This window comes from Notolepis coatsorum (assembly GCF_963971535.1).
Source record: "Notolepis coatsorum genome assembly, chromosome: 1".
Taxonomy (NCBI): Eukaryota; Metazoa; Chordata; class Actinopteri; order Aulopiformes; family Paralepididae; genus Notolepis; species Notolepis coatsorum.
Window position 1 is genome coordinate 13,317,752 of NC_140165.1, and position 14,987 is coordinate 13,332,738.

The window sequence follows — 14,987 nt, forward strand, 5'->3', positions numbered from 1 at the left end:
CAACAACAAGCTGAGTCCTATAAACTGTAAAAATATTTAAATTGATGTCATAATGTTCATGCGTAATGACAGCATTTTTTTTTACCCTGTTGCGATAGCTGTTATTATGCCTTGTATGCTTTATTACTAACTTGTGCCTATTATTACTATTGACATGTAATTATAACATATTGTATTTTTTTTATTGTTAAGCTTTCCGTCTGGGCTTTAATTGGCAGCACACAGAAGTTTGACATTTTAGGCGAGTCTCTCCCAAAAGGGAAGTTAAATGTATCTTCCTTGTATCTTTTTTTTTATGTTCATGAAAGTAATTGTAGATTTCATTCATCATGAGCTACATAAAGCCTGACAGAGGAAGGTTGTAAACAGGAGGGTTAAAAACAAGTATAACTGCCTTAAACATGATGAGTTAGAATTCCATAGCTGTAGTTTGGGGCAATAACAATGGAGAAATTGAGTCATTTTGGCGGACTTTTCATACAACCTTTCCACCAATGATAGACGGCGATTTAGGCGACACAGATATAGACCAATCAGCATAAGACGCGCCCCCACTGAACCGACAATATAAAGCCATGTTTTGTCGTATTGTGTTACTTTATTTCCTTCTATCATAGAAAGCAGTAACTGAAGTATCAAAATGGCTAGAACCAAGCAGACTGCTCGTAAATCCACTGGAGGAAAAGCTCCTAGGAAGCAACTTGCTACCAAGGCTGCTCGTAAGAGCGCCCCGGCTACTGGTGGTGTTAAGAAGCCCCATCGTTACAGGCCTGGTACCGTGGCTCTGAGAGAGATCCGTCGTTATCAGAAATCTACCGAACTGCTGATCCGCAAGTTGCCTTTCCAGCGCCTGGTGAGAGAAATTGCGCAGGACTTCAAGACTGATCTGCGCTTCCAGAGTTCCGCCGTCATGGCTCTTCAGGAGGCTAGTGAGGCTTATCTGGTCGGCCTGTTTGAGGACACCAACCTGTGTGCGATCCACGCCAAGAGGGTGACCATCATGCCCAAAGACATCCAGCTGGCCCGCCGCATCCGTGGAGAGCGTGCCTAAATAATACTCCTCGTATATTCTCTACCAAAAGGCTCTTTTAAGAGCCACCTCAATAACTATGAAAGTATATTCCTTATTCAATTATATATATATTACGCATTCTTTAAAAAAATGTTTACAAAACTAACAATGTTTACGCGTTTTAGTTTATTTGATTTATTTTAAAGGGACGATCTAATGCCTGTATCAGTGTAATACAATGAGTTGGTGTACAAAGTAGTAGGCCTACATGCATGCCATCACTATAGTTGTGAGTATATAACTCCTAAATGACACATGTAGAACTAGACTAAATCGGTTGATAATCATCCCTCGAGTTTTAAAATATAAAATAGTTTAACATCTTGGAGTAGAACAGAGTTTTGGAATGTAATTCGATGAAAGCCCTGTGTCGAGAAGAGAGTAAACCAGAACAAACTCATGGCTGAAACTCTTCTGCCCTCTACTGGCTAAATGAGAACTTAAAACCCAAAAGGTATAACTTGATTATCAAGTCATACTGTGATGCCTTGAATTCATGAATACTTTGGTTTCTTCTCGCATATCTCCACTGTGATAATCTTCATAAATGGTCAAAATACTTGATGAATTGAAGTTAATGAGGATTTGGAGCAAAACTTCTGTTTACAAACTATTTTACTGTTTTTTTTTATTTTTATTATTGCATAACAAAATTATTAAAAGTCAGTACTCAACACACAATGCATAATGAAACTAACAATTAAGATGGCTAAAATGACATGCAAGCACAGAAACAGAAAGCAAAAAAAATATATAATAATATTTTACCGTATACAGTGTATATCCAACGAAATTACCAATTATACCAATGTCTTATACAGGATATACCCCTAATACCTATTATCTAAAACCCTACACACATATGCTCCAGCTCGAACCCCCCCCTCCCGGACCCCTCCTTGGATAGTACCTCCATTATCCCTCGCTCCTAACCAGACACTACCATTATAAGCTAGCTTTTATTCTCTCCACCACTTCTAACCACATTGACATTTTGGATTCATTGAGACCCAGAATTCTTGCTGTAGATATTTCTTGATAAATCACATCGAGATATGTAAGAAACCAAACCTTCCGGCACATTGTTTCCGGTTGAAACCAGCGTGATGCGATCAGCTTTTTAGCTACTGTGATGCCCGATAAAACGAATCTCTTTAGCTGTGGATTTACTGCAAACTCAAAAACATCATTCAATAGTAATACAGAGGGGTGTACTGGTATATTCCAAGATACAAGTTTTGATAATTGTTTGGTCACATCTTTCCAGAATGCCTTAATTGGTGGGCAGTCTCAATACATGTGCATAAATGTCCCTTTGTCTCCATTTGTACATTGGGAGCATTTGGAGTCTTGTTTAAGACCCATTCTGTTCAGTCTTATAGGAGTCAAGTATGTCCTGTGAATATAGTTAAGATTGATTTGTTGATGGTCCGGGTTCCTTGATGTAAGTCGGACATTTGCCCATGCTCCTTGCCAATCAAAGTCACTTTCCAGGTCTGGTATATCCCTCCTCCAGACAGAGTCTAGTTGGAGGGTTTCATACGAGGACGTTAGTAATTGATAATAAAAACCTGAAACAAAACCTCTCGATGTCTCTCTTTCATAGAAGAATTTGTGGTATCTGTGGTGTTCAACTGGTATGTCTAATGGAACACAGTGAGACTTCAAACATAGCCGTAACTGTATGTAATACAAACTATTTTACAACTTGCAATCCAAGTCTCATGCAGTTGTCCATGAGATGTCTGTCGAACAAGCGAGCTATATGGGTTGTGTTGGATAGCAGAATAATTTAGAATGGTGATTCATCTTGAGCCAAACTATGTGTTTATTAAAGTTTTGACGCACACCTGCTGGCTAAGAAATAACATAATTCACCAAGGCCATGGCCAATCATTATAAAACGGGGTAGCTCAAAGCAATCTGCTCTGCCTTGTACCATCTTGCCACCTCTTCAAGAAATAAGTCTGCTGTTTATACCATCTCTGGTTGTGCCAGTTGGTGCACAATAAATGGCAGCATACAGATTAATGTAAATCAAAGTAAATTATATTTTGAACATTATTATGTATTAATAAAAACAAATTAAATGTAAGTGTAAATCTTACTTTCATATTAGGCTACTTGGTAACCGTTTTATAAAAGCAATAGCTCACTTTGTGATATGCTGCTATCACAGGGCTGTCAGCAAGACGCAGGGCCGAAATACTCCCCATAGCTGTGATATTGCTTAATTAACACAAGTCATTGTTGGCCTAATCGGTTATGATACCAAAAATATAAGCATATTCCCCATCACAATTACAGTCTGAATGGCCAATATATCAGACGTGGAGAGAACTTTATCGTTGATGAAGAACAAAACCTCCTAAATGCATACAAAAAAAGGGGAAAACTTCATATCTGCACTTTGCGAGGCACTAATACCTGGTCGGTATTGTTAACACATATACGTTTTACGTGTAATATAGTCCAAAAACAGTGTTTATACGGTGTGTACAGTGTTATTGTACATTGCTAACATACAGTTTATATATTATATATTTTTAATCAACACTTCCCATGTAAGACTATAGACCAAGACCATCTCTTACATTCCAAATTTAGAATAAGAGTATCTTTACTGCAGGACTGAGTGCAAGACAATTTACCTATGTGGACAATTAAAGGTATTTAAATAGTTTTGAGGTAAATTCACATACAATTTAATATTTTTTCATTTATTTTTTTCTTTTACTTTATTTATACAGGAAATGGTAAAAAATGAAGACATTTCACAATGTACATTTAAACTGTCCTGACTCAGTTACAAACAGTTTTTCAGCAGGTTCCTGTTCTGCAGCACATGAAACAATAATTTAAATACAAAACAAATAGGCAGTTGCACTACATACAATCATATAATCCTGACAAAGACATTGCATTATAGTCATTGTGGACAGCAAGGACAAACATACAGTCATAGCAGTCAATACAAATCGACAGTATCAACCAGATTAAGTCCTATATGAAAGAGTCAGATCAATGATTACAGATGTGTTCTAGCATCAGATGTGGTTTGTAGGCCTATTTGAAATGTGATATGGAGGTTATTGCTCTGATGTGGAATGGGATCTCGTTCCAAATGTTAGTGTTTGGTTGGAAAAATGATCTTATTCCATAGTTATTTTTGTATATAAATATATTTACTTTTGATTATATATATACTTGTATGTATACTTTTACTTGATTAGAAACTATTTAAATGAGAAGTACTTTAAATTGAGGACTTTTTGCAGTACTATTCTATTAGTGTATTTGTACTTTTGCTCAATACTTTTCCCAGTACTGCCAAATAATAAACCAAAATATTGTCAATGTGTACAATTTCTTATCATTCCCTTTTTACCCACGAGAGAGATGCATGTTCTATTAGCTCTACACACGTGCGCCACGCCCAACCAATCGTATCATAGAAGCCACGCAGTACTATTTGCATCGACCTCCTATAAATAAGGCAGGAAATGTAAGCAACCCCCGAACCCCGTCACCATTCGATTCTGATAAGCCGTCGAATATGCCTGAACCAGCCAAGCCAGCGCCCAAGAAGGGCTCCAAGAAAGCCGTCACCAAGACAACTGCAAAGGGTGGCAAGAAGCGCAGAAAGTCCAGGAAGGAGAGTTATGCCATTTATATTTACAAAGTCCTGAAGCAGGTTCATCCCGACACCGGCGTTTCCTCCAAGGCCATGGGGATCATGAACTCCTTCGTTAACGACATCTTCGAGCGCATCGCTGGAGAAGCCTCGCGCCTGGCTCTCTACAACAAGCGCCGCACTATCACCTCCAGGGAGATCCAGACCGCTGTGCGTCTGCTGCTCCCCGGTGAGCTGGCGAAGCACGCTGTGTCTGAGGGGACCAAGGCTGTCACCAAGTACACTAGCTCCAAGTAAACTACGCTGTTCACTGAAGATTAACCCAAAGGCTCTTTTAAGAGCCATCCACTCTGTCGTGAGAGAGTTATTCCTATTAGTCACATGATCGCGCTGTTCAGAGTGCCGGGTATTTCATTTTTAAAATTCTCTATTTAAAAATGTCCTACATTTCGTTTGTACAGGTATTATCATCGTAGGGGGGTCTGTTGGGAGATGGAATTGTATATCTTACAAATTGATTAATAAATGACTAGTGTTACAAAGGGTCAGATTAAACCGAATATATGTATTTATTGATTGATATATATTGCATAATATTTGTATATCGTTTGATATCCCTTGTGTATTCTTTGTACATATACACGGAATGTCCCTTTAACCTAGTAGCCTACAGACCATAATATTTCGTTCTCCTATTGGACAGCGCCCACCAGCGCCAGTGTCTTACCCCTAGAGTCAAGTTGAAAGCTACCGTCAAGGCTTCTCTCAACATGCCCGCCTTTGCCCAGGGCTACGAGACAGTGAGGAGGCTGGCACTTGTTTATTCCCCGTACATATAAATATGGCGCAGGCGAATACAGAACTTCCTTTTCGGTTCAGTCTTGTTCAGTTCAGTTCAGTCTTGTTCAGTTCAGTCCGCAGTCCGTTCAGTTCGAGTTACCCAAGTGAAGCCTCACCCACTATGCAACGTGCGGTGAAGTGGGCCCGTATTGCCCCAAAATAGAGTCGTGTTTTATCCTAATACGTTTGTTCAACGTATCGTTCGCTCCTTACTAGTAAAAGCCTTCATTACGAGTCAAAGACCACGTGAAGTGAGTAATTGTGCGTCTAAATAGAGCACTTATAGCCGCGTGCGAATAGGATAGTATTAACGTCAAGTTCAACTGTGAACCACCGCGCACCGGAGGATATCTACACCGGCGCCAGCAGAGCCCCTTTCCGGCAGGATTATTATTATTCTTGTTGCTTTGACCAGGCTGTTGGAGCGGATAATAATCGTCTACACCCACTGCTGTGGGACCTGCCCGTGAGGACATCATTCGAGCCTGTCTCTATTGGACCAGAGGCTGACCGGTTCCACCTGTGCGGCGCGCACACTGGGATTACAGCGGCTGCCTTTTCGTCCGCTGCTCCAGGGAGTAATACCGCCCCCCGAGCAGGGCTTGTTGAAGCTCCGTGGAACCATTGACTTTGCATTAGAGCATTGCCTCCCCCTGCTGGCTTACAACCGGTAGTAACCCCCTTACCAGTATCTCCAGCTATCTCCCCAGAGTACCAGAGATCTAATTCCTAATATTCATTATTGATTTGCCTACGCACATTCTTTGCCTTATAAGCGCATCAAAGTAAAGCATATTCTGTACTATTGCTGTAATAAATACTTAATAATTACTTTGTGTGGAAACCGTATCATTGTGGAGGAGTTCTCATCATATACTTGTGTACGGTATGGCCAGTAAAAATGTACATAAGACGGTAGTGGTTTAATGATACCAATACTTGATTAATACAGTCAGGGAATTGTACCCCTCAGTTACAATTGGTCCTTCGAGCCGGATAATAATTAGCGTAATATTAATATAATATTAATATTGACATGGCCGATGACGAACACTCCACAAACGGTTCTCCTAAGCTAGATCGCCACCTCCCTATCTAGAGGCATACACTGTCAGTCCAATACCTAGCTTTAAAGGGAAGTTAAATACGGATAAAATAACTAAAGCGGATAGTAAAATTATGTCCAACCCTACCGACCAGGCTACCCCGCCAGTAGAGACCCCAGTGGGTTCTAACGTAACTGACCAAGCTCACGGGGGGGACCAGGAGGGACATGACATGACTTTATCCCCAGACAACGTCGACGAGGTAGTCCCCGGAGAGCTCCAGGATAAAGAAAGCCCTCCCGGGATGGAACCCGACCCACCACAAGAAGAGACGCGCACCCAGGAGATGGATCTCCTCGGTACGCGACAGGAGAACGGATCTCCAACAAGTACTGCCGGGAGCCGATCGCCCCGAACGGCGTCTTCCCCCAGCGAGGCGGACAAGATGCTGGCGCAGGCACTCATCGCCACCCTGGCAGCCTCCACCGAACGCGATCGACTTCAAGCGCAACAGACGCGCGAGCGCGAACATTTTGCAGGCGAGCGAGAGCGCTTCCAGGCGCAACAAAGGAGTGAAGACGACCGCATAAGACTGGAGACCAGACGCCTTCAGACGGAAGAGAACATTGAAAGAAGCCGCGCCGATGCACAGCACACCGTCGCAAATGCACAGCTCCACGCCGCCCATGCCAGCGCCAATGCCCAGCGCGACGCCGCCAACGCCCAGCGCTACGCCGCCAACGCACAGTGCGACGCCGCCCAGGCCAGCGCCAATGCGCAGCGCGACGCCGCCAATGCCCAGCGCGAAGCAGCGCGCGACGCAGCCCATGCCCAGCGCGAGGCAGAGCGCGACCGGCTGCAGGCGGAGCTGATAGACAAACTGGTTGCCATGGCGACACCCCCTCACTCCGCACGGAGCTCCCGGAGATCGTCACAACACGGGTCTAGGACACATTCCCCTACCCGACCAAGCGACCCGGGACCCCGCCAACAGGAGGATCCTGTCCACGTCTCCGAACCCCCTCCCCGGCCGGTCCATACGAGACCCAGCAACCTGGAAGAACCGGACCACGCCGCGAGACTGAACAGAAGACTCCAGGTCCTAGCAGAGGGAGAGGAGGAGGAAGAGGAGGAATGTCAAGCCGACCAGCAGCAACGTACTCTGGACCAGGAGGTCCAGTACAGCCCTGACCAGCAGCAACGTACTCTGGACCAGGAGGTCCAGTACAGCCCAGAAGTCAGCCCCCAGGCCCTGCGCTACAAACCCCCGACTCAACTCACGGGTGAGTTTGACGCACCGCCAGCCCCGAGGAACAGCACCTGGGTACCCGACCTTCGGTACCCACCAAGTACCAGCCCAAGACGACACGCACGGGGAGACTCGCCTAGGAGGCCTCTTCCCCAACGCTCACCGATGTGCCAGTCATCCATGGCATCGTACCTTGGCACACCGACCATCCCGGACTTCACCCATGAGAACAGAGCACAGTACACGGAGCTACGAATGTGCTTAGAGACAATGTTGTCCGATGTAGCTGACGAACCGTACAAGTATGCTATCCTACTGAAGCACCTCAAGGTGCCCCGAGCGCACAATATAGCGCTGGCCTATGCCAACTCTACTACCCCATACACAGCGGCTCTAGCAGCACTCGACCAACGTTATGGACGCATATGGGACTATGTGATACAGGAGATAAGAGACATTGACCGTCTCCCCCCAGCCAGAGACAACAGAGCATTAGATGACCTGTCTATCAAGGTACAGTCCCTGGTAGGGATGCTGGGGTCCCAAAAGGAAAAGGGTATCTATGAACTGTACGCTAACTCTAATGTAGAGAGGATATTAGAGAAGCTCCCTCCCGCCCGACAAGAGCGCTTCAGGCGGCAGAGAGACTACCGCGACCCCAACGGTCCAGAGGCATCCCTCCTAGACCTATCACCAGAGGGAGTTCGGAACTCCACCCCCCTCAGCTGCGCTTCAGACGTAGCTGACCTCGGACCCAGCACCCCAAGCGACTCCTTGACGGGGCGGCCGGGACCGGCCCCTCCTCAGACGGGGTACAGAGCAAACAAGAGAAACAGACGGAGGAGGAGGAGGCACAGCCAAGCACAGATCAAAGCAGTCTCAGGCCCGCTTCCTCCTAAGCCCCCCTTCATCCCGTCCAGTCGTCATGACCATAGACCAGTCACTACCCCGAGCTGCGTGGCCGGCCGGCCGCGTAAGCAAAGTGACCACTGGTGCCGACGGAAAGGTCAGAGTGGCAGAAGTGCTCGGCCAAGGGCGGACCTACAACCGACCCGTGGCGAGGCTGATAGAGTCGCCAAGGCTCCCCGACTCGCTTAATGACGACCATGACCCCATGACTTTGTGACCTGCCTACCCTCACAACGGACATTGAGTAGTGGACAGTGCGGTTAATCTGTCTCTGCTTAGCTAATTAGGTGGGACTAATTAGGGGGCGGCTGTTACAAAGGGTCAGATTAAACCGAATATATGTATTTATTGATTGATATATATTGCATAATATTTGTATATCGTTTGATATCCCTTGTGTATTCTTTGTACATATACACGGAATGTCCCTTTAACCTAGTAGCCTACAGACCATAATATTTCGTTCTCCTATTGGACAGCGCCCACCAGCGCCAGTGTCTTACCCCTAGAGTCAAGTTGAAAGCTACCGTCAAGGCTTGTCTCAACATGCCCGCCTTTGCCCAGGGCTACGAGACAGTGAGGAGGCTGGCACTCGTTTATTCCCCGTACATATAAATATGGCGCAGGCGAATACAGAACTTCCTTTTCGGGTTCAGTCTTGTTCAGTTCAGTTCAGTCTTGTTCAGTTCAGTCCGCAGTCCGTTCAGTTCGAGTTACCCAAGTGAAGCCTCACCCACTATGCAACGTGCGGTGAAGTGGGCCCGTATTGCCCCAAAATAGAGTCGTGTTTTATCCTAATACGTTTGTTCAACGTATCGTTCGCTCCTTACTAGTAAAAGCCTTCATTACGAGTCAAAGACCACGTGAAGTGAGTAATTGTGCGTCTAAATAGAGCACTTATAGCCGCATGCGAATAGGATAGTATTAACGTCAAGTTCAACTGTGAACCACCGCGCACCGGAGGATATCTACACCGGCGCCAGCAGAGCCCCTTTCCGGCAGGATTATTATTATTCGTGTTGCTTTGACCAGGCTGTTGGAGCGGATAATAATCGTCTACACCCACTGCTGTGGGACCTGCCCGTGAGGACATCATTCGAGCCTGTCTCTATTGGACCAGAGGCTGACCGGTTCCACCTGTGCAGCGCGCACACTGGGATTACAGCGGCTGCCTTTTCGTCCGCTGCTCCAGGGAGTAATACCGCCCCCCGAGCAGGGCTTGTTGAAGCTCCGTGGAACCATTGACTTTGCATTAGAGCATTGCCTCCCCCTGCTGGCTTACAACCGGTAGTAACCCCCTTACCAGTATCTCCAGCTATCTCCCCAGAGTACCAGAGATATAATTCCTAATATTCATTATTGATTTGCCTACGCACATTCTTTGCCTTATAAGCGCATCAAAGTAAAGCATATTCTGTACTATTGCTGTAATAAATACTTAATAATTACTTTGTGTGGAAACCGTATCATTGTGGAGGAGTTCTCATCATATACTTGTGTACGGTATGGCCAGTAAAAATGTACATAAGACGGTAGTGGTTTAATGATACCAATACTTGATTAATACAGTCAGGGAATTGTACCCCTCAGTTACAACTAGCAACTGTAATCATAGTTGGGATGGCTATTATGTTGCAAATTATATATTTACTAGTAAAAATCCTGTGATTTTTAGGTTGTTGACAAGTAGCTAGATTGGATATAATTCTAGCTTGTACATCACAATTATACAGTAAATTAATATATCACCTGCTGTATTAGAACCCTGATCAATAATACATTATTGGTCTTTATTTAGCATTTTAAAATATGACTTCAGCAATACTGATCATCGCCAGTCCCCCCTCCCTTCATGTTTAGCAGGATACGCAGCCTCCACATCTGGCTGAAATGTTACTCTGCTCATCAGGCATCCCATAATATGGTTTGGACTTCAACAAATGCACTGATACACCACACCATGCTCTCTCCACTCGTAATGTCAATGCTTCAAATCTATTATTTACCAATAAGGACACTTTTGATCAAACTGATCAGCAGCTCAATCGTTTATTTTGTGTTTCACGAGGTGCCCTTTTTTATTTTATTTTTTAAACCATGGCAGAATTAGACCCCCCCTAGGCATGGTTTATTGTTCACAAATCACGACTGCAAGTGGTGTAATGCTTTTATACAACTGCCACATTCATCCAACCTTATTGCTATACAATAAACACACATTAATCGAAGATTTATTGAAAAAACCATCCGCCAAAAAGTAGTTCCCACAACAACAAAAAAGAGAAATTGCCTCCATGTGGACGCAGCTCGGAAGTGCATCCAACCAACTAACACATCCAACTGCCTTTCAACTAAGGCATCCAACCAACTAACACATCCAACTGCCTTTCAACTAAGACATCCAACCAACTAACACATCCAACTGCCTTTCAACTAAGACATCCAACCAACTAACACATCCAACTTTTCTTTAGTTTTTAATTATGAAGTTAGTGGTTGTTATTGGAATGATTGATTGATTGATTGAAAATTGTATTACCAGATGCAGAATGGGTACAATACAGTACGGCTCAATACACACAATTGTTAAGGGGATGCAGACCTACTTTCTATAGAACTTCATTCTTAGATGCTTCTATAGAAAGTAGGTAAAACAAATTAAAAAGTTTTCTTTGCCCTATAGGAAAAAAAAGTTTTCGCCCTATTTTTTTTATTTTTTTTTAAACCTACTGTAGAGGGCCTAAACTTAACCAGTTGGAAACCAAGCGTACAGTAATAAAATTATCAATCAATCAATCAATCAACTCAATAGGCCATTATCACTTAGAACAGCGCAGCACTCAGCTGCTTCTACAGTCTGACTCTCCCCCACGTTGCAGACAGGAGTGTGTGTGTGTGTGTGTTTGTGTGGGGGTGGGTGGGTGGGTGGGTGGGTGGGTGGGTGGGTACGTGTGAGAGTGAACGCTGCAGTCAGGGGGAAGGAAGTAGAAATTTGGGAGCTTGTTGCTCCCAAGAAGGCTCAAGCGAAGAAGGCTGCCAAGCCCTAAGCAGCGAAGAAAGCAGCTCCCAAGAAGAAGTAAGCGTCCAAGCAGAACATAATTTCACATCAAAAGGCTCTTTTAAGAGCCAACTACCATTTCCCATAAAGGAACAATGCATTCTAATGTAATAGTCTACATGTATTTCATTTTTCGTTCTGTAGTTACTCCTTCCAAGCCAATTTGTATATAAGCATAAGCTAATTAATGATTAATTAAAATATAGATCAGACTGCATATCACATCCATACATGTGGAAATGCATAAATTGCTGCCATCATGGTGCATTTGTTACAGCGTAATGACTGCTATGGTACTGTTTCAATGAGCCGGAGGGCGGGATGATATGAATCACAATTATTGTATATAATTATAATAGTTATAGTTACAATATATTGCTAAACTTTCAGTCTAGCGGACTGATCAAATCAAACCACGGCAGAACGATGCATTAGTTACAATGGATTACAAAACAACACATTTCCTCGTCAACATAAATACTTAAGTATTCATTCTTCCCATTTATGGAAACGGTACATAAGCACAATTGCTTGTATTCAGACCGGTTTGGTTAATTTGTCTTGTCAATGTTGCGCATGTAATTAGTCATTAGTCTTCTTGGTCAACACGCCAGAGTTAGTTTAGTTCCTCTTCATTACGCACAGCCAGCTGCAGATGACAGGGGATGATACGTCTTCTTCCAGTGAACAAATCTAAAATACAGATGTATTATTTAGGTCAATAGCATACCCCACCCTCTTCATCTTATTTAGATATTTTCTCCCTATAACACTCAAGAAGGACGTCTGAACTATACCTGTAGTGTGCTCAGTGCTTTCTGAAAGGACAGTTATGAAATATTAGTACACTTCCCACAAAGAAGCTTTGTTCTGGGCAAATTACAGCATAGCATACTGTAAGGACAACAACAACAACAACAACAACAACAACAACAACAACAACAACAACAACAACAACAACAACAACAACAACAACAACAACAACAACAACAAGAAGGTAGTCGGTCATGGCAGATACATGAGACTATCTCAGTGTAGCAACGCACAAGCATCCATTTATATCACATACAAACAATATATCTCAGCAATGCACTGAGCCACATGAAGTTGATAAAGACGGCTTCATGGGCCAAAACCAAATTAAGGATCTGAGGTTTTTAATCAGAGCAAACATGGAATAATGACACAGATGAACAGATGGGAATATGTGGAGATTAAGTCATGTACTTGACTGACACGGTTCCCAGAGGAACACTGGTATACTTCAGAAAAGGGGCCTGCCTGCTACAGGAACAATTCAGATGAATCAAATTAGAAGTTTTCTTTTCTTCGTTGTCACACACACTTTTGGCCAGTGAAAAGACAATGTGAATGTGGATGCAATTTTCATAATTCCAAAATATTCTTATGATTCTTATTGTTTTACGATCAATGAAGTCCGGTTGTGCACTACAGTGCACATTTTGTAAAATATGAATAGAGTTAAGTAAAAAAGAAAAAAAAAAAAAATATATATAATACAAGTGACAACACTTTTTCCCCTGGGTCTCAGGATGATGTATTGTATTGGGAAAACAACACTTCCTCAAAACATTTTCAGATGTAAACCTACAAGATACACTACACGACCAAGGTACCCATGTACATGTCAAAATACTTCCCAAAGGTCAGTGAATACCACGATCACATTCACAACACCAGAGGGAGCTCCACAAATCATGTTAAACCCAGATTCGGCTCAAACAAGGGACTGAACACGTTTCGCAATTATGCCACATCAATGTGGAACGCCCTACCCAAAGCTGTAAAGGAATGTGAATCACTACCCACTTTCATAACCACTCTCAAAGAACACCTACGGGAGACTGCAATTTGAAACTGGCCCCTGTAAATGTCCAAACCCCCCCACCCCCACCTAATAGTCCCCTCCCCACCTTATGTATATTTCTCTCCCTCCCCCTCCTGATGTACAGTCTCATCCCCATCATATGTATACTCTGTCAGGATCTATGGGTAACAGTACTGTATATTTGCATATCATAATATGTCAGTACTATATACCTGTATGTCCTTATGCCATAAATGTCATGATGTCATATGTTGTGTATGTCATAAATGTCAATATGAATTGAAAATGGGGGACCCTGATGTAAACAAGACAAACGTCTTTCTCTGGTCTGCATCCCCTTAACAATTGTGTGTATTGAGCCGTACTGTATTGTACCCATTCAAAAACCCTCATATTGATACTAATAGACCAGGAACCACCTTTGTTGTCCCAGGAACCCACATCTGAGAATATATTTATTAGATATGATTTAGTCCAGAATTTCATAACTGGTGTGGAAATACCAGAGGAGAGAGTGAACCCAGAATATCATTATAATACATTATTTAATGTGCTAACTTCTAGTGGAGAAGTGGTTCACGGCCATATAATTAGAATGTCCTTCTGTTTTTAACTGAATCTCTTTCATTGTTTTCAAATTATGTCCCGGAAATTAACACGATTTAATTAATAAACACTATTCAGATCCTAATAATGAACCTGCATAATCTGTTATGCTTATATTTTTGGTATCATAACCGATTAGGCTAACACGGACTTGTGTTAATTAAGCAATATCACAGCTATGGGGCGTAGTTCGGCCATGCGTCTTGCTGACAGCCCTGTGATATAATAACAGCATGTCACGAAGTGAGCTATTGCTTTTAGAAAACGGTTACCAAATAGTCTATGGCAATATGAAAGTAAGATTTACACTTACATTTAATTAGTTTTTATTAATACATAATATTGTTCAAAATAGAATTTACTTTGATTTACATTAATCTGTATGTTGCCATTTATTGTGCACCAACTGAAAAAACTGTCACACACCAAAGTGTCTTTCTACAGGGCTCTCCGACACAGACAGAGATGGTATAACCAGCAGACTTATTTCTTGAAAAGGTGGCAAGATGGTACAAGGCAGAGCAGATGGAACCTTGTCATGACTCATGACAGAAGCTCTCATCACTCTGTGTGAGGATGGCAGATTGAACCTGTGTCCCATTGATGATACCTCATTGTGCAAAATGTTTGCGCCTGCTCACATATGATTATATTGACCCACGGTGTGATTGCTTAAACCAGCCATTCCCACACCACAGTAAGTAGGCTAACGTTTTTATTTTTC

At 43.1% G+C, this 14,987-nt stretch overlaps 2 protein-coding genes across 2 annotated transcripts; both read left to right on the forward strand.

Annotated features, from left to right (window-relative positions):
- Positions 1-640: 640 nt before the first annotated feature.
- LOC311238200 (histone H3.2) lies at positions 641-1,051 on the forward strand (the record flags this gene model as incomplete). The annotated part of the gene is made up of 1 exon (XM_084326222.1): positions 641-1,051. The coding sequence occupies one exon, from the start codon at positions 641-643 to the stop codon at positions 1,049-1,051; it is 411 nt and encodes a 136-aa protein (XP_084182348.1).
- A 3,577-nt stretch (positions 1,052-4,628) lies between these two features.
- Positions 4,629-5,003, forward strand: LOC311236537 (histone H2B-like; the record flags this gene model as incomplete). Its single annotated transcript, XM_084324218.1, has 1 exon — positions 4,629-5,003. One exon carries the CDS (start codon positions 4,629-4,631, stop codon positions 5,001-5,003), a length of 375 nt encoding a protein of 124 aa, XP_084180344.1.
- Between the last annotated feature and the right edge of the window lie 9,984 nt (positions 5,004-14,987).